General features: G+C 40.9%; 1 protein-coding gene across 1 annotated transcript in view; it reads left to right on the top strand.

Annotated features, from left to right (window-relative positions):
- The window catches only part of RPS6KA2 (ribosomal protein S6 kinase A2), a 179,655-nt gene that overhangs the window by 98,481 nt on the left and 53,675 nt on the right, over positions 1–27,499 (top strand). Inside the window, exons 4-10 of the mRNA XM_068169570.1 lie at positions 7,782–7,862; positions 8,691–8,770; positions 11,974–12,080; positions 16,456–16,493; positions 17,251–17,393; positions 25,156–25,226; positions 26,058–26,146. Of these exons, the coding sequence (XP_068025671.1) occupies positions 7,782–7,862; positions 8,691–8,770; positions 11,974–12,080; positions 16,456–16,493; positions 17,251–17,393; positions 25,156–25,226; positions 26,058–26,146 (609 nt within the window). The remainder of the gene's footprint in view (positions 1–7,781; positions 7,863–8,690; positions 8,771–11,973; positions 12,081–16,455; positions 16,494–17,250; positions 17,394–25,155; positions 25,227–26,057; positions 26,147–27,499) is intronic.

Raw genomic sequence — 27,499 nt, forward strand, 5'->3', positions numbered from 1 at the left:
CATGAGTGAGACCAAGATGAGTTTCACTACATTGAAGATTGTGCTGTTTATCAAACCTGATTTCCAGGTTAGTGCCCTTCACTAAGGCAGTGCATCAAGATAACTGTAATATGTGCTCACTTGTGGGACCTTTCTCTATAAAAGCTTCTTAAAGAGGAAAGCCATAAATGGAAAATGTCATGGGACCACTAACCTAAAAGTGTCCATGCCCAGATAGGATCCAGCTGGCACCAAAGGAAACACAATGGGACACATAAGAGACACCACAAGGGTTTCAGCCCAGGAAGAAGGACAAAGAAAAAGCTATTTCATTTTTATTCTACAGCTGAAAATTGAATGAATGCCAATTTAAATTGGATGCATGTGTTAGCTTGTAAAAGACTGTAGATAAACACCCCCATGCCTTGTAAGACCAAATCTGTAGGCAAAACCCAAAACTACACTGCAAGTTAAATTGAAAATTTCTTCTCTTGAAGTAGAAACATCAACTTTTACCCTAGGTAAGTCTGAAGACAGAGAAAAGACCAGCAAAGTATTACACACAAATTTAGAAAACAGCTTCAGGATTATTTCTTTCAAGCAGAAATAAAAATTGCTTTGGGAAGCAGTGAGAAGTATGCTACTAAATAAAAATGTTTGGAATTTATTATTTGACCAAAGAGATCCTAGAAGCAATGATCTGGTTCCACTGAAACCAATGGCTGAACTGTGTTTAACTTCACAAGAGGTGTGGCTTCAGCTCAGCTATCCAATCACTAGATATACGACAATTTACTTTCCCCGTATGGCGTATTATCTATACATTTTAATGAGTATTACAGTGATTAAATTAGTGTCTCTGGTATAAAACACCACCCCCACCCCCCCTTTACATCTCCTGTAGAACATGTTTTTGTTAATTAAAGTTGTCATTGGGTTGGCTCAACATCCTGCTGAACTGATAGTGTCAGTGCATCTACATTACTGGTTGTTCCTATGTTATAATTATTTGATAGTGTAGATGTCTTAGAGATGCACTATTAGTTTTCCAGTGAGAGATATGAACAAGAAGTAAATAAGCTGAAATTTAATTTACATTTCCTTGTTTAAATCTCAGCCAAAGTTGATATCATGACAGCTTCAGAAAGGGAAGCAGTGTTATGGTTTTATTTTCTTATTCAGAAAATACACTGCTAGTCTGTTCTTGAGAAGGACATTTCTGGCCTTGGAAGATGCTCTGAATATACTTTTCCCCTTTCCCTTCTGTACTTCATGGTTATTAAAATTAAAACAGGCCAAGAAGTAAAAATTCATACCTTAAATAAAACCTTCTCCTTAACCATTTAGTGTTAAATAACCTAAGTAGTAATGCTGTCTTTTTTGATGTTCTGAGCTACATGGACAGAAGTGTATAAACTCTATTTATTTTTGCATGTATCCTCAGTTGCCTCTGCTCCTCTTTCATGTTGCATTAATACCTGGAAATGGGAACTGTTTTTGTTTCAGAGTAGGAGGTGCTTCTTCTGCTGTTACAGGCTCCACCAGTAGGGTCTCTTCTGTATTGTGATGTCAGAGATTGTTTCTTGGAGAGCTAATTTGTCTAGAAGCGTGCAAACAATATTAATGACTTTGTTCTCATTGCTCCAAAGTTATGTTTTCTGCCTCTGTCTTACATATAATTTAATGATAACTGGTGAAATTCCCCTTTCACACAAAATTTGATAGTGGGTAGAAAGCACAAGAATTTAGCAGATGATCACTAATTCCAGTGACCGTTTTCATGACAGAGGTAAATATCTGGTGTAATCCCAAGATGCCTGTTCCTGCTTCACTGATGCTCCTGCAAGTGGTCAAAGTGAGGATGTGGGAGTCAAATTACTTGCATTTTCCTCAGTGCCTTTGCTGTACATTCCCTGACATTACCAAGGAGTGGACAGATGAAGAGGCTGTTCTGCAGCACCAGGCAGGTACCTGTGTGGGGAAAACTCAGATGGAGCTGAGTGATGCTGGAATGAGACGCTTGGACATCTTCCCTAGGGCTACTGAGCTCCAGGGCTCCTGGTTTTGCAGCTATTTGACAAAATCATTGGAGAAAAGAGATTCACTCAGAAAATAATCCACAGAAATAGCTCCTTGTCAAAGAGACAGTGTTTTTTTATGTGAGTGCAGAGATTTGTAGTGGTACATATTCACTGATCCACAATGAGACCACACAAAAATAGCTGTTTCCTTCATCACCTGTGTGGAAGTAACTTTAGCTTTCAGTCCTTACCATCTCTGGAATTGCAACAGCTGTTCAGACCCTGTCCATGCTGCTGGAAGATTCCCTTCATATCCAGGATCTGTCAGGCTCAATAAGCAGCCAGAACTAATTCAGATCATGCTTGAGCAAGTTAATCTAGTTATCTGACTGCCAGGATGTGAAAACTAAAATGGAGACTTCCTCAGTGGAGCAGACTGGGGCCACTGACCACTGGAAAGAAAATATTCAAACTGCAGAAGAGAGGCACTTTCCCATTCATCATACCTGGAAGATGACAGAGAAGTCAGATGGAGCAAGAGCTGCATACTGTTGAAATATTATGTTGAGGTGCCGTCTATTCTTAAAGCCTTTCCCAACAAATACATGTTGCACAGATCCCAAAAAATACAATAAGGGAAAGAGCAAGGGCATTCCTATGTCCAGCTGTATCTGGAATAAGAGAAAATAAATCCCTCAGGTTATGTCAGAATTAACAGTGAAAGGACTTAACCTTCCATGTTTATGGCATACCATGACAATGAATGTGCAGCACTGGATGCAGTAAGTCACAGTGCCCTGTGGTATGTAAGCTGATGCGAGCAGGTAGATAGCCCTAGAGAAGAGAGTTGGGAGGTTAAGATCAGGCACAGCCCAGGCTCATGAAATTAATAGAGTAAGAACAAGACATTGAGAGAAAGCAATTGGATTTGCCTTTTTAGATAGTATGATTAATAGCTTCTTTGGCAGTTAAGACTGTATGAAAGTCTGCCCTATTTCACTTCTGCCTTCAGAGCATTTAAATCAGGCAGTATTTGATCCTGTAAGATGGAGAAGGCATGCACAAACTGTAATCCTGATTAGAGGTTTCAGTTACCTTTTTGGAAGCCATTTCCAAGCCGCATTGGAGGAGGCTAGGTTCAGAGAGTTTACAGAACCATGACTGCAGAGAATGAGGCATCTTCTGTGCTGACATAGCCTTTTCTTTAATGTTCCTGTGGCTGCTGTAAATATATGGGGGGAGGAGGGTGACATGGCAGCCTGACAGGTTCACAGCCTGTAACCTGCAGCGCAGTGAGCAGGGCACAGTACAGGAGGCTTTGGCAAAGCACCTGGAAGCACAGCTTTGACTTTACCTGTTCAGAGGTTAAAGTGATGGGGACAGGAGGGTGTGCTGCTATTCTGCTAGCCTATTCACAGAGTTGTGTGGTGCTAGCATACACAGGCACTTTGTTAGGCTATCTAATCAAGTACAGGAAATGTCTCACAGAGAGCGTTCAGCCATGCTTACCTGTCTAACAAGAGCTCCTGCCAGGGAGCACTGCTGATCAGCAGCATGAGAAGTGCTTTATCTTCACGTAATGTGAGATTTTTACTCATGTGATAAGTTTAAGATCCTGGGATTCCCTTTGTTTTGATTTTTAGCCACAGGGTAGCTTACTTTAAGTGAGCTAGTAAGTTTATATCAGTATCAACCTAAGTAAAGCATCAAAATAGCAAGAAACCAAAACTCACCTCTATTCCTATTTAAGGTTTTCACATCAGCTGTTTTGAACCTAATTGGGTGCATCAATTTTTGATGTACAGTGACAGAATACATGGTTTGATTATGGCATGTTCATTACTTGGGTGTTGAGAATAGTCTGCTTCTCAGCAGCTCTGCAGTACGTGCAGGTCATAACAGAATCTCACTGAAATCTCAGACGTTGCCACCTCAAATAGGCTCATAACACTCTTTGTAGATGCTTTCAGCTGAAAAGCATATTGGCATTGTCTGTTGCAAAGAAAACAGAAGGGAATTTTGGTACTGTCATTACAGAATTAGTTGTAAAATTGTGATTCACTGAAAAATAGGTCTAGGTCTGAAGGGGGTGGGTGAGGCAATCGGTCCCTCTGCAGAGGTAAGAGTAGGGCGCAAGGTAGGGTTAGTTGAGAAGTCAGGAACCCAGCTGCGATGCGTGTACACCAATGCACGCAGCCTGGGCAACAAGCAAGAGGAGTTGGAGGTCCTAATCCATCAGGGCAACTATGATGTAGTCGCCATCTCGGAAACTTGGTGGGACAGCTCCCACGATTGGAGTGCTACAATGGGGGGTTACAGGCTCTTTAGGAGGGACAGGCGAGGGAGAAGAGGAGGAGGGGTGGCTCTGTATATTAGAGAGTCAATCTCTGCCACACAACTTGTGGTGGAAGATGAGGTAGTTGAGAGCCTGTGGGTCAAAATCAGAGGACAACCTAACAAGTCTGACATCCTGATTGGAATCTGTTACAGACCACCCAACCAGGATGAGGCGGCTGATGAGTTGTTCTACAAGCAACTGGAGGCTGTCTCAAGATCATCAGATCTTGTCCTTGTTGGTGACTTCAACCTCCCAGATATCTGCTGGGAACTTAATTCAGCAGGGAGGAGGCAGTCCAGAAGATTCCTGGAGCGAATGGAGGACTGCTTCCTGACACAGCTGTTAAGCGAGCCTACCAGGGGACAGGCTCTGCTTGACCTGCTGTTCTGCAATAGGGAAGGGCTGGTGGGAGATGTGATCGTGGGAGGCTGCCTAGGGTGCAGTGACCACGAGATAGTGAAGTTTTCAATATGCAGGGAGATTGGGAGGAGCACCAACAGAACCTCCACCTTGGACTTCCGAAGGGCGAACTTCAGCCTATTTAAAAAACTTGTCTGCAAAGTCCCCTGGGTACCAGCCCTCATGAACCAAGGGGTTCAGGAGGGTTGGACCTACTTCAAACAGGAGCTCTTGAAGGCACAGGAATTGGCGGTTCCCATGTGCCGGAAGGCAAGCCGGCGGGGAAGGCGACCGGCCTGGATGAGCAAGCAGCTCCTGGAGGATTTAAGGGGGAAGAGGAGGCTGTATCACCTTTGGAAGGAGGGGAAGGCTTCTTGAGGTATGTTCAAAGAAGCTGTTAGATTATGTAGGAATAAAATTAGGGAGGCTAAGGCCCAGCTGGAACTGAAGCTGGCCACCTCAGTCAAAGATAATAAAAAGCATTTTTATAAATATATTAACAATAAGAAGAAGGGCAGGAAGAACCTGCACTCCCTAGTGGACCTGGAGGGGAACACAGTTACTGAGGATGAGGATAAAGCTGAGGTCCTGAACAACTTCTTTGCCACAATTTTTAACAACAAGGCAGGAGTTCAGGACGAGTGGTCTCCGGAGCTGGGCGTTGGGGTCGGGGAGCAGAGTAATACCCTGGAAATCCATGAGGAGTTAGTTTGGGACCTGCTGAGCCACTTGGATATCCACAAGTCCATGGGACCAGATGGGATCCATCCTAGGGTGCTGAGAGAGCTGGCAGATGTGCTAGCTAGGCCACTCTCCATCATTTTCCTCCAGTCCTGGCTCACTGGTGAGGTCCCAGGTGACTGGAAACTGGCCAACGTGGTCCCCATCCACAAGAAGGGTCGGATGGAGGAACCTGGAAACTACAGGCTGGTCAGCCTGACCTCAGTGCCAGGGAAAGTGATGGAGCAGATTATCCTGGCGGCAATAACTGCGCACCTGAAGGATGGCCAAGGGCTCAGGTCCAGCCAACATGGATTCAGGAAGGGCAGATCCTGCCTCTCCAACCTGATCTCTTTCTATGATCAGGTGACCCGCCTGGTGGATGTGGGGAGGCCTGTGGATGTGGTCTACCTAGACTTCAGCAAGGCCTTTGACACCGTCCCCCACAGCAAACTGCTGACTAAGCTGTCAGCCCGTGGATTGGACCGTTACACTCTGTGCTGGGTTAGGAACTGGCTGGAGGGCCGGGCCCAGAGAGTGGTCGTGAACGGTGCCGCATCCAGCTGGAGGCCAGTCACCAGTGGTGTCCCCCAGGGATCAGTGCTGGGCCCTGTCCTCTTCAACATATTCGTTGATGATCTGGATGAAGGGGTAGAGTCAGTCATCAGCAAGTTTGCAGATGACACAAAGTTAGGGGCAGAGGTTAGTCAGTTAGAGGGTAGAAAGGCTCTGCAGAGGGACCTCGACCGACTGGACAGATGGGCAGAGTCCAATGGGATGGCATTCAACAAGTCCAAGTGCCGAGTGCTGCACTTTGGCTATGGCAATCCCATGCAGAGCTATAGGCTGGGGTCGGAGTGGCTGGAGAGCTCCCAGACAGAGAGGGACCTGGGTGTGCTGATCGACAGCCACCTGAATATGAGCCAGCAGTGTGCTCAGGTGGCCAGGAGGGCCAATAGCATCCTGGCCTGCATTAGGAATAGTGTGGCCAGCAGGAGCAGGGAGGTCATAGTGCCCCTGTACTCTGCTCTGGTTAGGCCGCACCTTGAGTACTGTGTCCAGTTCTGGGCTCCTCAGTTTAAGAAGGACATTGAGACACTTGAGCGTGTCCAGAGAAGGGCAACAAGGCTGGTGAGAGGCCTTGAACACAAGCCCTATGAGGAGAGGCTGAGGGAGCTGGGATTGTTTAGCCTGGAGAAGAGGAGGCTCAGGGGTGACCTTATTGCCCTCTACAACTACCTGAAGGGTGGTTGTAGCCAGGAGGGAGTTGGCCTCTTCTCCCAGGCAACCAGCACCAGAACAAGGGGACACAGTCTCAAGCTGTGCCAGGGGAGGTTCAGACTCGAGGTGAGGAGGAAGTTCTTCACCGAGCGAGTCATTCGGCATTGGAACGGGTTGCCCAGGGAGGTGGTTGAGTCATCGACCCTGGAGGCGTTCAAGGGGAGATTGGACGTGGCACTTGGTGCCATGGTCTAGTCATGGGGTCTGTGGTGTCAGGTTGGACTCGATGATCCTCGAGGTCCTTTCCAACCTAAGTGATACTGTGATACTGAAAATAGATCTGCACGATCAAGAGCCAGTAATATGGCGACTTGAATCCTCCTCAGTGCCTGAACATTTTGCTAAATGTGTTTGCTATGAAATCTTCAGCATCAGTTCTGATTACTTTGAACCCAGCTCACTTCTTTAACTATTTTTTCTCTTCCTGTCTATTTTTCTCAAGCCCAAGAAGTATTTTTCTCACAGCTATCACAATATAATTTATCTCTACACATAAAAATAGCTTTTTGTTACTTTTAATCAGCATTTTCTCTTTATGACTGATTGTTTGGGTGGTTTATTGGAAGCTTAAAATATTTTATATAAATCACTTCCAGAGAGTGCTGTTCAGTGATGTCTCATAAATCCTACATCAACACAATATAGAAAGTTAATTTGCACAAGGTTAGCCTGACAAGCTCTGAAACTGCTCCATTGTTTAATCTTATATGAGATAAAGTTATTATTTTGTATGAATTTAATTTTCACATGAATATTCTTTTCTGCAAACCATAATCATCTTTCTGTTCCTTGTAATACTGTAGCACTTTCAGTTAGGGCAGTTCTCTACAGAGGAAGACATGGTGCCTTCCTGAGGAGTGCCTCTTGGCACAGACAAGATAGGCAGTGTTTTGCCAAAACACTAGAGAGTGATTTGGTAATGTTGTAAGCCAACAACAGAGAGAGAAGCAGAATCCAAATCACCTGAACCTCATTCCAGCACTGTATCCTTTGACCACACTGTGTCTTAATATGTCACTGTTCTTATTGCTCTTTCTTTATAGTTCGGGATCGGGTACGATCAAAGATGGAGAGAGATATTTTGGCAGAAGTGAATCACCCTTTCATAGTCAAGCTTCATTATGGTAATTACAATAAAATAAAATTCATGTTTGTTCTTTAATTGGTCAGGGAATTTTGACTAGGTATGATACCATATAGATTACCCCCTGCCTACTTATGACTCTCTAACAAAATCATAGGACCTACTTGTGTGAAATTCTTCATATGTGCTCAAGGAGAGATTCAGTATGTTTTAGCCATTCCACCATTAAAATACATTTGTCTTAAAGTCTGATGTGATAGAGCTGGTGGGGTAACTGGTTATAACAACTGGCACCAGTCCAAATTTGTGTACATGAATGTGTACATGTATACATGAATGGGATGTTTTCCTGGAGTTGCCTTCCTTTGTCTCACCAGCTCCTTGAGGAGGGTCATCTGCGGGCGTTTTGGGCTCTCACACAAGCTCTCCTCTCACACAAACTTGGGAGCTTCTCTACATCTAGCCATCAGTGATTCCCGGTGCCTTGTGCAATAGAATAGAATAGAATAGAATAGAATAGAATAGAATAGAATAGAATAGAATAGAATAGAATAGAATAGAATAGAATAGAATAGAATAGAATAGAATAGAATAGAATAGACCAGGTTGGCAATGTTAGTTCATAGATAGTTAGCATGGATAGGAATATATTAGTAATGCATTGTTGTCTCCCAAATGATACCATTTTCCCCATAGTCTGAGCTCAATTGCTTTGTTCTATACAGAATGATGTTTTATTGTTGTTCTCAAAGTGCTGAAATGACAGAAAAGCTTAGGGCATAAATGATACACTGCTAGTGAATAAGATTCATTCATTGAAGACTTTTTTCAATTCAAACTTCTGACATCTCATCCTTTTCTAATGCAGCATTTCAAACAGAGGGAAAGTTGTATCTAATACTGGATTTCCTACGGGGAGGGGACCTTTTCACCAGACTCTCCAAAGAGGTAAGCTAATAGATTTTTACCTTAGAAATTAAATACTGTCCTGGATTCCCAGAACTTGGATTAAGTTGGTTGGAATTGAAAATGGCCTTGAGAATTATCTTGCTATGTATACATAATAGAGTTGCATCCTCTTGCATCTTTAAGTTGGCTCTTAACGATTGTATTTGAATGATGCCATACAAAGTGCAGCAGATAGCATTTGTTGTGATGATTACAACACACTAAGCTGTTCACACATTACACTGCAACACTAGTAAACCATTCCCATAGCAAAATAGCCCCAGATCCATTGCTAGCAAAATCTTGGATGTGATGAGAAACAGTTTGAGAAATCAATCCCAAATACATTTTGTCCTGGGCAAGGACACAGAACCCCTGGGAAAACACAACCACTACAAACCGAAAGAAGAGATGTCTGTAGTCAGGGCCTGACCCCTGCAGCAAGCATGCAGAGCAGGGAGCATCAGCTAGTGAGCAAGGAAAGACCCATCTCCTGCAACAGGAGCAGGTTGGATGCCACACACTACCCTGGGTATTGGAGGTTGGCTGTCACAGCCCTCACCTGCTCTCATCCTGCTTGCCTGGAGGCAGCTGCTGCTTCTCATCCTTTCCCTGCCCTCTGCAGCCCCTGCCCCTGGAGAGGTGCTGCTGCTGGAATAAAAGGTAAACAGGAAATTGTCCAAGCTTGGGTCCCACTAATGCCTGTAGAAAGTAGCAGATTTTCTAGGTTTGTTTAGCACCTGTTTGCATCTCCAAATGCCTCTTTGAGCTGGGTGGCCACATTGCTTGAAGCAATGCATCCTCTTGCAGTTAGCCTCTGAGAAGGCCATGCAGGCAGTACAGAAGGTCTGGCAAGGCATCCCTGCTGCCCCTGCTGTCCCAGCATTCTGTCACCCAACATGATGTCCCCAGCCATGGATCTTTTTCTGGAGTATGGAGTCAGAGATGTGGGCAACCACCAAATTCAGACAAGATAGGGGCATTTCAGCTGCCATCTTGAGGGGAAGATCTGTCCCACTGTTCTTGGGCTGTTATTGATGGGCTGGAAAAAAAAAAAAAAAGAAACCACAAACAAACAGAAAAAACCACGCCAGTATATTTATTAAAAAAATTCCCTGTTGCCTTCCTCCCCTCCCCCCCAACTGCTGGTTCAATGACATGCTGCAGGCTGCTGTATATGCCACAGCTTGGGACCCCGAGATTTTATTTTTAGGGCTTGTTTGCTAATGGAAGAAGACATTAGGAACAGCTTCTTTGCACTGCTAAGTAATGATAGTTGTACAAGCAGTCAATATGTGGTAGCAGTTATTTTTAGTATGAAGAAAAAGATTGAAGAAAATAATATCTTTCTACTGTGCCATGAGACCAGGCTTTGTTAGAGAGGCAGCATGCTTGTCTTAGCAAGGGCCTCTTCATGGAAAAGTGATTATTGCCCACAGAGGGCAGTTACCATTCTGCCCAGTCAAGGAACTAGAAAGTAAAGGGAACAGCTCAAATTTTGTACTCCTTTGAAATTTCACATTTTCCCCAATGAACTAACCTCTGTGCTTTGTACAATCAAGAATAGCCCTCCCGAACAGTCCTTTTACATACTTTTTCTCAGTGTCTGCAGTTCATGTTGTCTGCCTATACTTTGCAGCTGTTTAGTGCTAAGGTATCTCAAGGGATGAAGTTATAGGGGAAAAAAACTTGAATAGAATAGAATAGAATAGACCAGACCAGACCAGACCAGACCAGGTTGGAAGAGACCTTCAAGATCATCACGTTCGACCTATTATCCAACCCACCTAATCAACTAAACCATGCAACCAAGCACCCTATCAAGTCAACTTGTTAGTTATGGACTCAGTCCACTGGTGTTGATTTCAGTGGACTTTCAGACAGATCCCATATACTACAGTATGCATGCTTGCAAAGCTTGTTTCTCCTGCTCTGTCTTTCTGAGACGTTTGACTTTAGGTGTATTTGTATAGATTAGATTTTCTCTGATTCTATTGATTTACTCTCTTCTGCATTATTTATTGTAAACCTTATACATAATTTAAATTTATTTTTGTAATTAATGCTAGGTTTACATTCAGACCAATTAAATTTTTAGTTTCTGCTTGTGTACCCTTTTTCTTTCCAGCCTTTACAGTAACATTGTTAACTAAATTATGTGACGTCTGTTCTCTGAGTCCTTTCTTTTTGCTTTCAGCCCTCTGCAGCTCTGCAGCAACGGAGTGTTGTGGCTGCCCCTTTCCATGAGCAGAGATTTAATTAAAAAACAAAAAAGGCAGCTCAGCAACTTCTACTGTAGTTATTTACATTTACACAGGACATTGAAAATTATATTGAGCTGACTCATTTTACGTCTGTCATACATAGTATTCACATTTGTGTATCCAATGTATCAGCTTCTCATTCTACGTTACTACTGCTGTATATACAGAAATTTAATTAGAGAGAACTTAATAACATCTGGGATATAAAGAAAGTTGAACCAAATAGTTTTGTTGCCATCTGAGTTTTTCTGAGCTTAGTGTTCTTTCACGGGCAGAAGTTTCTTCCCACCTAAACCAGAGTTTTCAGTGTTAGCAGTATCCATACTAGCTATAGAGAGAAAACAGCTGACCTCATGTTAGATCTTACCAGGTTCTGAATGTTAGATAAATGACTGCTTATGGCATCTGCACTGAGATTCCTTGAACCCTCAATGTATGGGCTTTTAAATCCATCTCTGAGTGTCTTCATGCTGTGTATCTGCTCAGATTTGGAAGCATTTCACTTCTCCAAAGAAGTTACCCCATGTTATTTTTAGGGAATTTGGTAACCAAATACAAAGATTTTAGCAAAGTAAGAGATGTGAAAGTGTATTGAATTTTGAACTGAACATATTGAATTTTGAACTGAACATATTGAGTTTTAAGATTAATTTCCAAAGGCTAGGGACTTAAAACCTTACTCTTACTATTGTGATGTGGTAGCACTGAAACATATCAAACAGACTAATGAGAGAAGCAAGAAATGGCAAGATTTCACAGATCAAGTTTTGCTTTATGAGGAGAATCCAGCAGGAATTGTTAATGTGAGTTCAGACAAATTATGGAAAATTGAACCCAATATGATAGTATTTCCAAGATTCCCGAGTCAAACAATTTGTTCTCCATGTCTCTTTAATGCAAGTCAGCCCACCACTGTGTTCTTCTCCTGCTTATTTCTAGGTGATGTTTACAGAAGAGGATGTCAAGTTCTACTTAGCTGAGCTGGCCTTGGCATTAGACCACCTGCATGGTCTTGGAATTATTTACAGAGATCTAAAGCCAGAAAAGTAAGTTAATGAGAAGGAGTGAACTGAAATGTAAATATGTGAGCTTTTAGGTCATTTCTGCTCCTTGTCATGCTAGTAAGTCAAAAGATGCCAAAGACTCTACCTACTTTCTTATATGAGAAACTCTGTACGTAGGGTCTTCCTATCCTATCATTTTAGCATGAAGAAAAATACTTCAGCTTTGTTCCAGTATGATGTGACCTCTGTGCAGATGGTCTTCAGTTCAGTGAATGATCTCCCTGTGTGATTCATATCTCTGTGACTTTGACTTTGGAAACACTGTTCTTCATTTGCCACATTTAATCTGGCATTTTCCTAGGTGTGGTATGAAATGGTTAAAGCCACTCCACTTCTAGCTCATACAAAATACATTGTGGCATCACTCATTTATATTGTAGCTGTTATTTAAAGTAAATGAGCATCCTGAAAACTGGTGTGCATATTAGCTCATGAGAGACAAGATAATCAAGATCTTAAAAACACCGACCAAAATATTTTCCCAAACTAATTCTTTCTTATACTCACACCTACTTTCTATTCCTAATGTAGCACTACATGGGATTTTCCTTTCTCCTTTTGCTATGCAGTACATCAGTAGACTAAATGACACACCTAGTGCTGTCACTGAGAGTGATGTGATACTGTTTTTATTCCGTTCCTCTTGTCTGTTGCTTTGCCTCTATCATGTGTGCCTGCTCACATAAATCTGGCTGCAACATTTCAAGGTTATTAGCCTTCTAAATATAGTGGTCACTGTCACTGTCATTAAAAAATATGACCACTAGTGGCAATGTGCTTGGTTTTTGCTTGCACTTCCATTTAACAGCAGAGCAGTCTTATACGTCTGTGACATGAACGTCAAAAATATGCAGGTTTTTCTTTAAAATGCCTTCATATTCATGGACAAAATAAGAGGTAAAGAGTAATGGAAGGTAGATTTTGTAGGTGAGAAGTTGAAAGGAAGGAGACTGTCTCCAACACTGTACTGTGTGATTTCAACTGTACATTCAATGTTATGTTTTGGCTACAAAAGCAATAGTGGTAGTAATATATGAATCCATACATATGTACGTAACCAGAGCTCTGAGTACTTTGGGCCAGAGACCCTTTCACAGGTGACTGAAATTTCCAATCTTGCCTGTTTATGCAACCAAAATTGAAAAACAGAGTTTGGGAAATAACAGGAAGTCATCCTCCAAATTAGACCACTAAAGGGTTGAAGGTACCAGTTTGTCACATAGTATGAAATGCAGGTAGGCAGTGATCACACTGCTGCTGCCATGGCCAGGTGCTGTTGCATCTTGTGCCAGCAGCATTTCCATTTCTGCTTCATTCTGAATTGCTCTTCTGTTCATTGAGCATCAACAAATGTGCACATTACAGAATAACTCAAACTATAGATTTTCAGTTTTAAACTCCATTTTTGCTGAGCATTGGTATGAATCATGCATGACTTTTCTTTCTGGTCTTCAATGAAGCTGGTTTTCAAACTATCGTATGATACATGAAGCTGCTATTGGAAGATATCCAAATATGAGCCTGTATATTCAACTAGAAGTCACGGTGCTGTGATGTTTATAGGCTTATGCTGTAATTTTTTTGCTTTAAATGATAGAAAACAAGGAGAAATTTCAGTACATGTCAAAACTAGTCAAATTATTCGAGATACTGAGAACCTGATTTTTCAGAGTTCTCAGCATTGTGTGTCACTTTGCATTTCAAAGCACATCTCTCACTGACTTCAGCTGCAAGTGAGAGCACTTAAAATTTCTGCAGACCAAACTATAGTGTTTCAAATGGATCAATGAATTGAAAAATCAGAGCTCACCTAAGAAAGGAGGATGTTGCTGATTTGACATTGTCACGCAGAAACTTGTTGAAAAGGCACTATCTGTGCATTTTCATCTGACCTGAGACCAGCCAGCCATCCCCTTCACTGTACCACTCTGCTAAAATCAGCAAGTATTATCTGCTTTTCAACCTGAGGCAACAATTCTGTGGAAGAAAACAATAATAAAATAGTACAATTAAAACCCTTTATACAATGAGTTCACTGTGCAAAGTTAAGTTGTCATCCCTTTTTCTAGTATTTCATAACTTCTAAATGTGTGGTTTATGGGCTTTGATGTATATTTAAATAGATATCAGTGATACAGTTGAATCTGGATACAACTGTCACAGTGTAAAATTAATTGACGTGAATATAGCTCCTGTTGTAAGTGAAAGGGAATCAACCAGACTGGTATAACTAAAATCCATATCTTAGGATAAACCAAATTATCAGTTTGATTATCTGTTCGTGGGACAATTCTGAAGCTAAAATATTGGTTTTGTTATGAAATGAACAGGTTAATAATTATAGCATCCTGTAAACACAGTCGAGCGGAAGAAGTAAAATGAAAGAATCTTGTAGTGCAAAGTTTTCACTCTATGGGATTATAGCCCATTTTAATATTTAAAAGTAGACTATTTCTTAGGATGTTTATAGTTTCAAAATACTGATTTAGAAGAAAGCTTTTTCTCAAGTCTGAATCACAGTTACACTTCTGGTTCTTTTTCAAGAGGGGATTGGATGTGGCATTTGGTGCCATGGTTTAGTCATGAGGTCTGTGGTGATGGGTTGGACTTGATGATCTTTGAGGTCCCTTCCAACCTTGGTGATTCTGTGATTCTGCAAAATGCTATCTTATTTCAGATTAACTGATCCTGCAAACCATAGCTAAAGTAATTGTAATTGTCACAATAGATTTTCTTCTACTAAGTGTGGAATAAAAAGGTACCATTATGAAATACAGATAAAAAGAGAAGACAGAAAGTGTGATCAGAGAAGTTTGCTTCCACAACTAAAGGAAAACTATGTCTTGTCATAATCTGGATGCTTAGAAGCAGCTACATTGTTTTTTTGATGCTTAGTGTCACGCAAAGCTAATTCACAGAAAATACATACATATATATATATGTATGTATATATATATAGTTGGAAAAGACCTCAAAGATCATCCAGTCCAACCCTTAACCAGGCACTGATCTTTTTCTCACTCATCTTTTTCTCACTGTTAGTACAGTATTTTCATTTTACAGCAAGTGTAATTTGCAGTTCTTAACAATAGTATTGTATGTGTTGGCAGATGGCAAATGTGGAAACACTCAGCCGTCCAAAGAGTGAAGCCAGGGGCCACAGGGAAGCTGTGGGCAGCTGAGGGGATCACATAAGGGTGACACAAGACAGAGGAGAAAACCAGGATTCGTTCCTTTTTCTGCTCATACAAACATTCTGAGGCTAGTACTTCAAAAATAAGCCTCTTTGAGAAATCTGGAGGGAAAGAATAATGCTAAAGGTGCTTCCGTCAAGAAGAAGAATTTTCAATTATTGAACATGTAGTGACTCAGCTACTGGCCTTTGAATTGCACAAGAGCAATCTGTTCTAAACACCAATGAGAGAAGACCATCTCTATTCAGTTATGTTTCAGCACAGAGAAAACCTTTCATGAAAGAATAGGGCAATGTGCTTGTTTCACTGTTGTCTTATTTCCTTCCTGTATAATTGAATTAAAGTAACTCTTTCTAGACTGTTTCAAAGACAGTAATATGCCAAATCTAACTAGAACTGAAAAAACATCAGCCTCATTACTGTGTCAGTATTTACAAGCAGAAAACTTACCAAAACTCATTCTTTTCAGTTTCAGTGTTCCTTAAATTGTTTCTATAAAAACTAGCAATGCTTTATGTGAGTCACAGCCATTTTTCTGAGAGAAATGTTGGAGTGCCTTTGTGAGAATAAAATATGCTGGCAGGTGGCAAACATGAGAACACTTGAACTTGGCTTCCAGGCTGAATTTAAATCTGTGCTTCAGGACAGAATGAATTAGTAGGGGCTGAGATCCATGCAGTTAGGCTGTGACTAGTCATTGTGCTCTGCAATCACTTTTATTACTTCAGCGTGAATGTATCTACCTTTGGAGTTAATTTTAGGTCCAGTGAGTCCAAGCCTTGATTATTTGTGTGCTTGCCTTTATTACTATGAGGAGACCAGAAAACCTGTCGCTCCTCTCTTGCTGGAGGCAGGTACTCTGCAGTTAGTGGCTTTGAACACTCTGTTCTTTCTGAGCTTGTATACTCACTCTTCACATGCAATAGAAGAGGCTCTCCATGCAACTGCCACCGGACATACATGCTTCACACATGAGATAGATAGATTTTGAGGATCATTTTTCTTTCTGAAGCATATAATACACTGAGGGTTTGTTTACATGTATATTTGAGTCTTGCATATCTCCCTACATGTCTTAAACATGTTTTTTTAGCCATGTTTGTTAAGTGAACTCTGGGCCTACTTAATGAATGAAAGAATGTTTGCTTTTCTTTGCTTTACAGCATTCTTCTTGATGAAGAGGGCCACATTAAGATAACAGGTATGTGAGGAACAGAAAACTTGATGTCTACAAGCCAATTTTTCTTTTGCAGTGTGTTCCACACATCTTGGCTTTCGCATGGGGGAAGTTTGCTTACAAAACATCAGAAGCCAGGAGAGTTTGAGTGTTGGGCTTCTCTTCTCTGGTAAATCATTAAACACCCATTATATGCAGCACATGGAGATCATGGTGTTTTCTTGGTAAAATTGTACTCTTGATTGACATATAGAATGCAGACTTCACTGCCTACCATCGGGGATGAAAGGATGTTTCCAATATGACTGCTTACTCTAGGTCAAATTCTCTGAATTAAAACAGCCCAGAGGATGCTTGGAAAGACATCCCTTTGCCCCCGTGGAGGTCCTGTCAGGCCATCTTTTTCACTGGTATCCATCTGAGATCACTATTCCTAATGCTTTGGTTATCTGAGCAAGAATCTTTACCAATGTTGTGTTCACCAAAGCTGTAGTGTGTATTTCTGTTTATTTAAACTATCTTTTCAGCTTTGGGCCAGCATCTCATTCTGAGCAGTGGAAATGATACACCTGCTTTCAGGACCCATTAGCATACAGCAATGAGGCACTCCACATAGAGGCTCCTAAGGCTTCAGCACACACATGCCTGTGACCTGTTTTGCATGGAGACAGAAGGATGTTCATTGACTGTTTGGTGTGTTTTGTTTGAATGGTTTAAGTGGAAAAAAAGTGTAACTAATTATTTTGCAGACCTGACAGGTATTTTGCTTCCATTTATTTAGATTTTGGTCTGAGTAAAGAAGCCATCGACCATGACAAGAGAGCATATTCATTTTGTGGGACAATAGAGTACATGGCCCCAGAGGTGGTCAACCGACGAGGACACACACAGAGTGCTGACTGGTGGTCTTTCGGTGTACTCATGGTAATGGAAAAGTTGTATTTGTTTGTGTGAAAGGATAGCTATACAGGTGATCACATCCCTCAGATAGGAAGTACTGCTTTCAGCAACTAAGGGTTGATGGAAAAGTAGGTGTGTAGTGCTTTCTTACGTTTCATCAGTGATAGCAAATCAGCTGCTCATGGCAGTATATGAGGTAGCTTTTGGCCCCACGTTCTCTTTTCTTTCTCGCAGTCCTTTGCTGTTTTGGTTGGTACCATGGTCCAAGAATATTTCTGCTGCACAGAAACAGGGCAGAGTAAGCTCAGAAGAGCACAAGCACTTCAGAAGAAACATCTGCCTAATTGCTAACACGGATTCTGTTAGGAAACCATTCCTCAAGTAGCATTTTTCAGATGTTAGAGATATCTTTTTGGAGAAACTCAGACATTACTCCCTCCCCCCCCATAAAACATAGATTAAAAGGATATATTTTAGAAAGAACTCTGTTTCATAGTCCCTCAGTGATTCTTTTGCCATTCATCTGTCTTCTTCATGTCAGCATTGCTGACTCTTGTTCCACTAAAGAGATTTAAGTAATACTTGGACTGACAGTGAATTTCTTGTAGTCTTATTAACTGTTGGTATATAGTAATTCAAAAATCTCTCTCTCCTGGTGGAAAAATAAAATAAATACATGCATGCACCACATCATCCTCTTTTCTTCTATACCATTTTACTGTCTTAATTATGACTAGATTGGGATGTTTGCTTTGTTCTGAGTGCATGCTAAAGCTGCTTTTAAAATTAAGTATCTAAAGCAGTTTTAAAATGACTGCTCTTCATAGGGGAGAAATCAGTGGAAACATACACAAATGTATCAACTTGCATGGAAGGATAGTTAGGAATTCATCTTTTTCTTACATGTCTTTGCATTGGATTACCTGTACAAAAGTTGAAATTTTTCCTCACAGTTATTTAACATGTAAGAGCCCTGCCAGCCATTCCACATGCAGGGTAAATGGAACCCACACGAGAAAATATGCCAATTCATTTTTAATACATGGAAATCTATGAAAAGTTAGTTAAAATACAACATGAATTTACCAAAAATCGGGCTAGATTAATTTGATATTTTACTTGATGAGATAGCCATCTTTCTAAACAAAGTAAGTTAAGTGGGTCTCATATTCCCCCATTACAAAGAACTACTCGATACAGTGTTGCAGGGCAAATCCTTTAACTTGAAGACCCTTATTAGTGCCTATACTATCTATGAATACATCACAGGGGAAAACATCCTGCACCTGGGCCAGAACAATCCTTACTACCCTTACAGATTGGGGGATGAGGTGATAGAAAGCATCAGGGCACAAAAGGACTTGGGGGTGCTGATGAAGAAGAAGTTGGATGTGAACAGATGGTGTGCACTTGCACCCCAGAAGGCAAATTAAGTTCTGGGCTGCAGCCCAGGATGTAATTGGCCTTCTGGGCTGCATTAAAAGCGTGGCCAGCAGATCAAGAGAGGTAACTGTGCCACTTTACTCTGCTCTGGTGAGACCTCACCTGGAGTACTCCATCCAGGACTGGAGCTCTCAGTACAGGAAGGACATGGATCTGATGGAGTGGGTCCAAAGGATGACCACAAAATGACTGGGGGGTTGGAACACTTCTGATATGAAGACAGGCTGAAGGAGCTGGGGTTGTTCAGTCTGGAGAAGAGAAGGCTCTGAGGGGACCTAATAGTGACATTCCAGTACCTGAAGGGGGCCTACAAGAAGGATGGAGAGAGATTGTTTACAAAGGCCTGCAGTGACAAGAGGTAATGGTTTGAAATGAGACAAGAGCAGATTTAGATTGGATGTTAGGGACAAGTTCTTTTGCATGAGGACAGAACATTGGAACAGGTTCCCAGGGAGGTGATTGAGGCCCCATACCTGGAGGCTCGACAGGGCTCTGGGCAACCTGATCTACTTGAGGATGCCCCTGCTTACTGCAGAGGCAGTTGGACTAGATGACCTTTGGAGGTCCCTTCCAACCCAGACCATTCTATGATTCTATTTCAGCTGAAGAGCAAAGTTGCTCCAGGAGCAGGTAGGAATAAACTGATAATGAAATACAGTTGGCCTGAAAAGTAGAGGAAAGCTCTCAAATACTTAAAAAGTGAAACATTGGCAAACACTTTCCAAGAAGAGCTCTACAAGAGATACCAGACTAGTGTAGAGCTACTTGGGTTACGAGAAGGACCCAGTAACATCCTCAGCCCTGCAGTATTTGACTCAAGGATGTAGTGTGAGGAAACTTTCAGAGAGGTGTTGAATTCTTCTCAAGCCAACCATCTAAAATTAGATGTTCAGATGCTAACCTGCTCCCTTCTGCAGCCATTCAGCCTCTTCAGTCGATGGTGCCATCATTGCTGAGGAGGATGAAAAAATCAATGACGAGTTGGTTTGTGATGCTGTAATTTTTTTAAGCTATATGAACGGTATAGGGGGTTTTTAAGCAATTATTCCCAGTGTTGTTTTATCAAGCATAGTACTGTGCCTTGAGCTCAGACACCATGTATTCGTTACTCTGACAGGGATATGTTCAGACAACAAAGGTGATGATGCTCTCCTAAAGAGTGCAAACTGAAGGCCTACCCAAGTACTCAGTGCACGATCGCCAGCAGGCAACACAACACAGTGAAACACTGCAGCTGTGGCTCATGTTCCACCTCAACATGGTTATCATGGCTCCCCTGCAGAGCCAGAGCAGAAGCATAAATTAACATAGCAATGGGCTCTTCTTATACAGCTCCATTTGCTATGATATGAAAGCTATTTTGGGTAGCTGTGTATTATACTACATACCACAATCCACTGAGCATGCTTAAATTTTGTTTATCCTAAAAACAAATTCTGGTGCCACCAGAGGAAGGATAGCAAGCAGCATGAAAACGAGTGAAAAATTGAGGTGAGGAGGGCCTGCATCAGTGACCTAGATGGTTGACAGCAGGTAATCTAAGTAAATATAATAATTTATGACCTGAATTTAAAAGCAGCAGAACTTCCTTATCTCCTGTGGCCACAAATCCATTTGTGGATGCTCACGTGTTTGTTCAGGAAGATCACTAGGTTACGTTCCATGTAATAAATATATTCCAATCCTTTTTGTTGTAGTTGTTGTTACATATTTAGTTTGGGAAAATATCTGTGTCTTCTTACTCTCTGTTTCCCGTTAAATGATGGTGTATTTGGTGTTTAGATTGTTTTTCTTTTACCTGCTAATGAACTTGGCTCCTTTCCCTCTTTATTTTTGCTAGTGTCTCATTTTTATTTCTCTCCTTTCATCGCCTTCCCCAGGGATTCAATGCATTAGAAATAAAAAAAAAATAAAATTAAAATATATATATATAAAAAAGGAGATGAGTTAAAGAATAAAATCTTTTTAAATATAAGCCAATGCTTTAAGCATTTGAGTGCTGCCAGACATCATAGGAAAAATATCACTAATCAGTTCAATCTTTTTCCCTTTTTAACAGTTAATTGGTTGAGGCAAAATAAGGCTATTTCCATACGCCGAAAGTACAGGACAACTTTGTGATGCTGTCTTTTTGTCTGCTCATTTCTCCTTGTTATCCTTGGTCTGTCACTTATATGGTCTGTTGGGGATTCTAATTTTCTGCCAGTCTGAAAAACTGAAGAGATTGAAATAGTATCCAAAAGATTTATTAGCATTTCTCTGTAAGTAATTTGCAATATGGTGTGAAATATATGAAGAAAATATACCAGTTGGTGGCATATGCACAGACTGAAAGGAATTGATTGTGATAGGGTAGTTTTCATACTTAAAATTTTGATCAATATGGAGAACATATTAAGCAGATAGTGATAAAATGGCCTGTAGGAAGAACAGCCTAACACTCTCTAGTCTTTCTTATTCTGTGGAGTGGAATTAATGCTACAATTTGAAGAGTCAGGGTGTACTATGTTCACTGAATATTGATACAGAAATGAAAGCAAGGTTGAAGATAGGCATAACCTTCTAAAATACTGGCTAACAGAAGGTGGCCCTCCAGAACAACCAGGAAGTAAGCAATTGGGAAGCAAGGAACAAATAGATGGTTTATAAAGATGGTGTTATAGAATTTATTAATTTATGAAAATTAATATGGAAAATACAAATGTTAATAAAAATATTAATAACCCTTACTAATATGTGAAATTGCCAAAATGTATCAAATAGATTTGATGTATGTCTGGAATATATATTTACAGTGGGAATGTACAATATTTAGGCACTATAATAACAATTTTAAGCAAACCAGAAGGAATGACAGGGCAAGAGAGCGTTCCCCGGTGCAAAATCGTGCTCAAGCAAGGTGGGGCAGACTCGATAAGAGTTACTCCTGAGGAGTTCTACCCCAAGTAGGGGGTTGCTGCTGCTGTGTTAGCCATTGAGGCTTTTGGGGGCACTCTTGTGCCCCAAGCACAGCTGGTTGCTGGCAGGGACAGCACGTGGTCTTCGATGCTGGTCTGGCTTCAGCAGGACAACAGGTGATACAATATGTTCAGCAAAGGGCTCTTGCCTCTTCCTGGGTAAACTGAGGCACAGCTCAAACTCTAGTTGCAAGGGAGGCGAGGCTTGGATCCTAAGGCTCATGGCTTCTCAAGCTTGCAGTGAGTAGGCTCGTGGCTTCTCTCCCAGGTATTGGACCAGGCAACTCAAGGCAAGGTAACTTGAAACAAGGCAAATTAAAGCAAGGCAGGTCCAAGCAGGCAAGGCAAGGTGTCTACAAACCAGCCCATATTTATCACTTGCCTGAGATTCAATTGGGCCAATAGGGCAACCGAAGCCAGCAAACAATTACCTAATGAAAAAGGACTCTGCCTGGCTGTGGCCATAAAAGGCAGAAACATAAGGGAAAAGTGGTGGCCAGTATACGTGTTCTTACCCCAGAAGGAGACTTGTTTACCCAGACATGTTGGAGCCTGTTCATTAGTCCCTTTCCCTGCGTTACCCCAACTCCTGTGGGGGGGAGGGGGGAGATGGGGCCCATGTCTAGACATTCCAGCACCTGTTCTGGGTTTGTGCTGGGCCCATTTGGCCCTACCATGACAACTGTGGAAGTGGGGAGATTCTCCTGACAAAACTATAGGGTCTGCTTTAATAGCCAAAATTACTGCAGTTTCTCCACACCTAAGCTCAGGTCCTTGTCAACCTGCTATGATGCACACACCTCTGTATTTATGCCCAAGGCTATTAGCAGCATATGCTCCCTTCTGTTTGCATATCTAAGTTGAACAAGTATTTAGGTTGAACAAGATTTTATATTAAAAAAGAGAAAAAAAAAAACCAGAAAAAAGCAGAAAACCAGGTCATTGTGCAGTAAAGAAGTAGCTTTAACTGATGAGGGTAAATATTTCAGTTGTGGGTTTTTTTTTCCAATATTGTTATTTCATTTTTAACCACCAATAGATTTAGTCAGGACTGCAATTGAGAAGCCAGAGCTTTCTTCCAGCTACTGCTTAGTTGAGATCATTGGAGTGGAAAGCTTTGATGCATTTGACTTGTGTAGCTGTTTGCCACTTTAAATATTGATGTCAAGTGCATTTCTTCTGAATCTGAATTAAACTCGGCACTAGACCTGTGTAATTGGAGAAGTGGTAGCAAAGAACAGTTCTGTAAACATTCCCTGGGGACACCAGGTTGGTCATTTCCTCTGCTTCCTCCTGCAACTTAAATTTCTTTTTCCTTCCGGCCTGCCTGCCTTCCTGCCTTCATCTCCATGTCCATCCTGTCCCACCCCACCCTCATGCTTTGGATAGTACATCTGAATCTCTTGATTTCAGCTGCATCTGTAGGTGCTTCTGTGATATCATGATGGGTGAGAGCTATAGTCATCTTCCCACATAGTCACTGAGCCAACAGTTGCTTTTATCTGTATCATCTGCATCAGTAGCATTAAGCCCATTTCTGCCAAAATTAATGAGCTGTCACAGTTATTGTTAGTGCTGCTAAATTAGATTTATTACAATAACAACGTGACGTGACCAAGTGTAACTGAACACTGGGTACTTGTCCTGAAGGTAAACTCTTTAGAAATCATGACGAGGGTTTGGTACAATACATACCACTGCCCTGGGAAGCAATGGTCTCTGTCTCACATCCCTATTATATCTGAACAGTTTTATCAGGACTAATTAGGACTCTAGTAGACCAGAATTACTTTGAAAATGGTGCTTGAGCTCCAATATCATTCAGGTAGTTTTAATAATTCTCTCTCATACTGTTTCTTTCCAGAAGCTGAGCTGCTTTCTTCCAGCTCTGCCAGGCTGTTCTTCATTTGATTCTCCTAGACCAAGAAGGAGTTTTCCAGATTTTATTTTTATTTGTCAGTCATATACACTTTAAGTGTTTTTTTCATGTTTCTACTGCATATTTTATTGCCTTGAGGTAACTTGTTACCCTGCAAATTAATTCTTCAGTTAATTAGAGTCTATTAGTTTTCCAACTTCTAAACATCTTCTCTGCCTTCTTCTCAAAACCAGCATAACTATTTCACAGTTACAGTTATAGTTTTCTTTTCTATGATTTTTCTTATGCTTTTCTATGATTTTTCTTATGGTATAGCTATATTTAATCCTGGAAAAGGGAAAAGTTAGGCTGTGAAATAGTCTGACACAGGTTTTGGTAATCAAAGAATCGTTTTTTTCACTAATGTGATTCCTAAGAGTGAAACTACTTGTGTGATAAGGGTTGCAGAAATCTGTCATGTCTAAACAAGTATTTGATTATAACAATTAATATTAATTGTGAGACACTTATTACAGTAGAAGAGATCCTAAGCCACAGTCATAGATGTAAGCATGTAACAGTTCTCCTTACATTTAGTGGGTGTTTTTCTCCTTTGTGTCCAGGCTGGTGTCTTTTTGTTTGGTGATCCATAACACATAACTTCCATCATCCCTTAGTCAGAGGAACCAGCTGACACTCATACCTCCATGACACACTGTCATGAGCTGCATGAAAGACCTGGTTTTGAATCCATATTACTCAAGCTTCTGTAGATGTTTTGTTGATGTTGTTACAACTGTGAAATTCTCGTTGAATTCACTGAAAGCATTAATGTGTTTTAAAGGACCCATAGGTGGTTGATATTTTCATGTATGAGTTAAGCAAATAATTAATGATGATTGCTGAGTTTCTCTTTGAGATTTGGGTTCAGTTAAATGCGACACTTGAAAATTCATCACTGAATACAGCTGGAAGAACCAAAGCATGAGAGAAAAAAATACATTGAAATGCCTTGAGAATGTGGGGGTTGTGCAGGTTTCTCCTGCAAAGTATAGCTGTGGCACTTCTAAGTGGTGCAAGTATACAATTGAAAAGGTGGTTCAAGTCAAGATAAAAAGTTATGGCATGTTGAACCCTTTTTCCTTTTACCACAGTCCATGTCAAACAGCTAAGAATATCTGATGCCCATTCAGACTAAGGGTCCTCTCAGCTAAATATTGCATCTCCAGCATTGGTCATAAACCCAGTGCTGGAGGAAACAGCATATATGAGACTTCTTACCAAACACAGCAAAACTTGACACTAAGTATCTATGTAACAAGATACTTGAACAAAACAGTCATGTTGGTTCTTCATGTTCTGCATAATCCAGACATATTGTATCATTTTTTTTTCTGAAGTACAGCTTGTTGGACCAATTCTGTTCCTCAGGTTTTCAGTTGTGAAACAGGAGATAAATGTGGTGTCTATCAGCTATGCAGACCATTGAAATGCTCACATGATTTATCACTTGGTTGTTACTCCACAGTTTGAGATGCTGACAGGATCATTACCCTTCCAGGGAAAAGACAGAAAGGAAACAATGGCACTCATTCTCAAGTGAGTACTGAAACAGCTTTCCTTAACCTCTGTGCAGCCCACAGGACCTAAGTATATGAAAGACGGAGAATAATACAGAACATAATGCATTTTTCAAAGCTATATAAAGCATGAGTTTGGGAAGGCATGCACAGCATGCACTGCTGATGCCTGCATGTGGCTCTTAAGTTTTCAAAGTAAACAGTTGGTAGTGAATTACTGAGGTGCCTTACAAAACAAATGTATTTTATTATCTATGATCCTCGCAGAGGTGGTAACAGTCAGTTTCTGCAGGACAGCTCATGTTTCATTGTTGCCAAGTTTCAAATCTTTTCCTTTGCAAATTCCCCATTCATTAAAGGTTAAATGCAGGCACGAGTATTTCAAGCTTGTCTTTGATCAATATTACATTTTTTTTCTCTGTAGCAATGAATCACCAATGGGAAAATTTTACTCTCCTGAATCAACGCATGGTTTAATATAATTATTTTAATAAAGTTTTATTAGTTTGTTTAAACTCCTCTTTATCCCCAAATTTATTCCAGTGAGCTAAACCAGAAAAACAGAACAGAAAGGAAAAAAAAAAAATATGACAAAAATGACTTATTTTGGTTGCAAATGGTGTTAGGAGATTTATTTGATCTGCTGGTAAAGCCAGCAGTAGGACCTTCTTTAACTGGAATTTAAGAACAAGATCAGGTCTGCCCTCTGTACTGCAATATACTTAGGTAGGCTTTGGTCACCAAATCCATGTCTGCCCATCTTATTACTCTAGTTACACTTTTTAAACCACAGTGAGATGGAGAAAGTTTTGAAAAATCTATTTTCTTTTCAAGTGATGTGTTCTTTCAGAGCCAAGCTGGGAATGCCACAGTTCTTGAGTGCAGAAGCACAGAGCCTGCTGCGAGCCCTCTTCAAAAGGAACCCCTCCAACAGATTAGGTATGTGCAGGCATTTGATCGGGGCATTTGTTATGTGTGCTCTGTCTTGTCAGGTGGTTGATTGCCTCTCTCGGCATCTTCCCTGAGAGCTGTCCTCTTCATTAGGCAATGTTTTGTGTTCCTTCCCAGATCATGGTGAATCTTGAGCATTACTAGAGAAATCTGCAAAAAGCACAGGCAAACTATTGGTATTTAAACATGGTATTAGCTTGTTGGGGTAATTTTAGGCAAAGAATGAGAGTAAGCCACTAGCATTTATGAAGGGTTGATGATAACTGCTATATATGATAACATAGGAAACTAAGAAAGATGCCTTTTTAATTCTGTATATTTTAGCTGCAACTCTGAGGTGGGGAGCAAAAGGAAGTAGAATTTGTCTCACCTATTCTCAAATATATTTTAATGCTGTCCTATTGTGTTTGCTGGGAACATTTTCACAGCGGGCTTTTTTATTATCCTAAATGTATTCTCTCCATTCTTGCAAATGTGTTTTCACCCTTTATTAATAATCCTATTTAAACTGTGATAAACTAGACGGATGTATTGTATTGTGCCATGTCTACCCTTTGTTTGGGAGTTTTATTAAGAAATTAATTGCAATTGGCAGTTATGGATAATACCTGGTGTATGATTTTTATTGCAAATCTGCTCTTTGTTTTTTATGTGGAAAAATAAGAACAGTCATACCAAGTGAATGATATAAAGATAATAGCACTGTATGGCTTTTCATTTAAAAATCATCTAGTTCTGTGAAAAATTTTGGTTTCTTTTCTCCCTACAGCTTTCTTGTGCTACATTTTGAGTGGAAAAGGGAAGAATTTGCTTCCAAAGGAAAGGGACAAACCTTTCCATTGTATCTCTTGTGATTTTTGTTACCTTAGGAGCCTGAGTTCAGTCATTCAGTTCTGTAGTACCCCAAGAGAGCTGATAGCTCATTTTAGAATATGCAGTTGACTTTCATTGCTATCTGTAGGAGTTTTAGCAGCTAACAAATTGCTTATCTTGTAGAGAATGGCATAGACTGATTAAAATTGGAGACTAGAGAAAAGCAGTTTGTTGTTCCGTCTTGTAACTCTTTACACTTGAAAGATTGTTTCAGATTGGAAACATAAAGTTAGAAGCAAAAACCTGAATTAGGAAATGGCTTGTTCTGAGTTGTGAAAAAGCAAGAGGTGCCAGAGAGATTTCTCCCTTTACTGCTTGCAGTACCCATGCTCACTTCTCAAATGCTGGTGGAGATGCAGCTGAAGGTCAGGTGCCCGGTGCTTTTGGTCCTCTGCTTAGCAGTTACAGTGTTACTGCCAGACAGGTGACAGAGCGCTAAACACTTGACACGCCGTTTCCATCACCATC

Source organism: Melanerpes formicivorus, unplaced genomic scaffold (assembly GCF_026170545.1).
Source record: "Melanerpes formicivorus ecotype bairdi unplaced genomic scaffold, bMelFor1.0.p_v2 SCAF_199, whole genome shotgun sequence".
NCBI classification, from domain to species: Eukaryota; Metazoa; Chordata; class Aves; order Piciformes; family Picidae; genus Melanerpes; species Melanerpes formicivorus.